This window comes from Ranitomeya variabilis, chromosome 1 (assembly GCF_051348905.1).
Source record: "Ranitomeya variabilis isolate aRanVar5 chromosome 1, aRanVar5.hap1, whole genome shotgun sequence".
Lineage (NCBI taxonomy): Eukaryota > Metazoa > Chordata > Amphibia > Anura > Dendrobatidae > Ranitomeya > Ranitomeya variabilis.
Window position 1 is genome coordinate 542,123,715 of NC_135232.1, and position 2,117 is coordinate 542,125,831.

Consider the following 2,117-nt stretch of genomic DNA (forward strand, 5'->3'; position numbering starts at 1 on the left):
CATGACAGACAGAGGCCGCGACCAATGAATATCCATGACAGACAGAAGGACAGAAAGACGGACCCTACAATTATATAGTGTGTGTATATATATATATATATATATATATATATATATATACATACACACACATACACACACACACACACACACACACACACACATATATATATATAACATATCGGTGTGTCTACAATTTCTAAAAAAAAATTTATATTCTCCCTTTTTTTAATGTCTAACTATGACATCTGTGGAAGGTTTTTAATAACATTTTGTTATCCATAATAGATAAGGGACATGCCCGCCATATGGGACCCGGCCGATGAGGCCTATAAAGACAAGTATGCACGTGACAATTGCTGGACGAGGATTGTACGTGACCTCTATCCGCATTATGACAGCTACACCTATAGCCTGCAGCAGCAAATTAGTAAGTTTTTTTTTTACACCTTGCAGAAATTTTTATTTTAAAGGGAATGTAATGATCATATTTTATTGTTTCAGATAAAGAAGTCAGACAGCGTTGGCGCTCAGTGCGAGACCGCTTCCAAAAATTTCACACCAGCCAGTCCAAAAGCGGGTCTTCCCCGGTGAAAGGGAGCTTCAGCTTGTATGATGAGCTAAGTTTCTTGATCACAAGCAGGACTTTGAGAAGGTGATTTGTTAAAACTAAAGTGAATGCAGTACTTATGAATATAATTTATTGTATGAAGCTTAAAAATTCCTTTTTTTTCACAGCACTGAAGGGAACATTCCAGCTCCTGACCCCGTAGAGGACTCAACAGCTGAGTCAGCCGATGACACATCTGCTTTGGGCTCACAAGACTCTATCCCTGTTGTCGCTGGCACTTCGGGAATATGCTCCAGTGCAACATCTTCGGCTGACCAAAGTGATGTTCCAAGAACCCAAGAAACCTCTGTCGTTCCGGTGCCAATAACAGTCCCACCCCCCAAAAAAAAATTAGGCAAAAAAAAAGAAGATAAAACCACAAAAAGAGTCAATGAGACCATTGATCTTCTAAACAAATCTGCCAAAGAAGATTATCTTGATCTTTTTGGGTCTACTATTGCAAACAAGGCACGGTTATTGGCACCGGAAAGACTGAGCAAATTCATGAGCTCTGTCCATGCTCTTTTGGACGCATTCGAAGAACCTGCACCAATTGCCCCACTAGCGGACATTGTAACAGGTATCACACGGAGTGTGAGACCTCCACCACCACCACCACCGCCACCGCCGCCACCGCCAATGCAGCATGACCAACGGTATCACCGGCCTACCAGCCAGTACTACTCAGATACCAACTCTGACCACTTTTTATTTGGCCAAGAGTATACCATGTTACAATAGTTACAATGTTGACAGTCATAATGCTGTTCCATTATATGTAATCACAGTTTGTGAATACCCATACCCAACAAGTTTTTTCAGAAAATCAACTCGTGCTATAACTCATAATTAGACTAAAAATAAAAAAAAAAAGGTTAATTTGAAATAAAGCCAAAAATAGATTATACATTTTTTTTAATAATTGAAAAGAAAATAACAATTTTTTCCCAAAAAAAGTGAAAAATGATTATTGGTCTTCAATTTAATTTTCAGTGTTCGGGTTAGTTTTCGTCCATCCTCTGCTGGTCCGGCTGCACATCACCGACACAGGAGTATTGCCAGTGCACGGCACCTTCAGGACTCATAAAGTAATCAGTGAAGGTTTCTCTCACACACACACCGGAGCTGGATGGTCTTCCCAGACCCACGTTGACCACTGGATTCAATACAGGCTGCTGCTGCTCCACATCTATGTCAGTGCTGTAGTCACGAGCATAGTTGTGAAGCACACAGCAAGCCTTAATCACAGTGTCAACGGTGTCAGTATTCAGCTGCATGGGTGTGTGAAAGACCCTCCACTGACTACTCATGATACCAAAGGTGCATTCCACATATCTTCGTGCACGACTCAGCCGATAATTAAAAATCCTCCGTCGGGCATCCAGTCCCCTTTGTGGGTATGGGCGCAGCAGGTTGGTAGTTAAAGCAAAGGCCTCATCCGATACCATCACAAAGGGTACTGGATGTGTGGAACCCAGCAAAGGTCTTGGGGCTGGGAGCGTTCCGC

The 2,117-nt window shown here is 42.0% G+C and overlaps 1 protein-coding gene across 1 annotated transcript; it reads left to right on the forward strand.

Moving 5' to 3' along the window:
• The first annotated feature begins 235 nt into the window (after positions 1–235).
• LOC143801289 (uncharacterized) lies at positions 236–1,464 on the forward strand. Its single transcript, XM_077281240.1, has 3 exons — positions 236–430; positions 505–655; positions 739–1,464. Exons 1-3 carry the CDS (start codon positions 298–300, stop codon positions 1,349–1,351), a joined length of 897 nt encoding a protein of 298 aa, XP_077137355.1. The 5' UTR covers positions 236–297; the 3' UTR covers positions 1,352–1,464.
• The last annotated feature ends 653 nt before the right edge of the window (positions 1,465–2,117 follow it).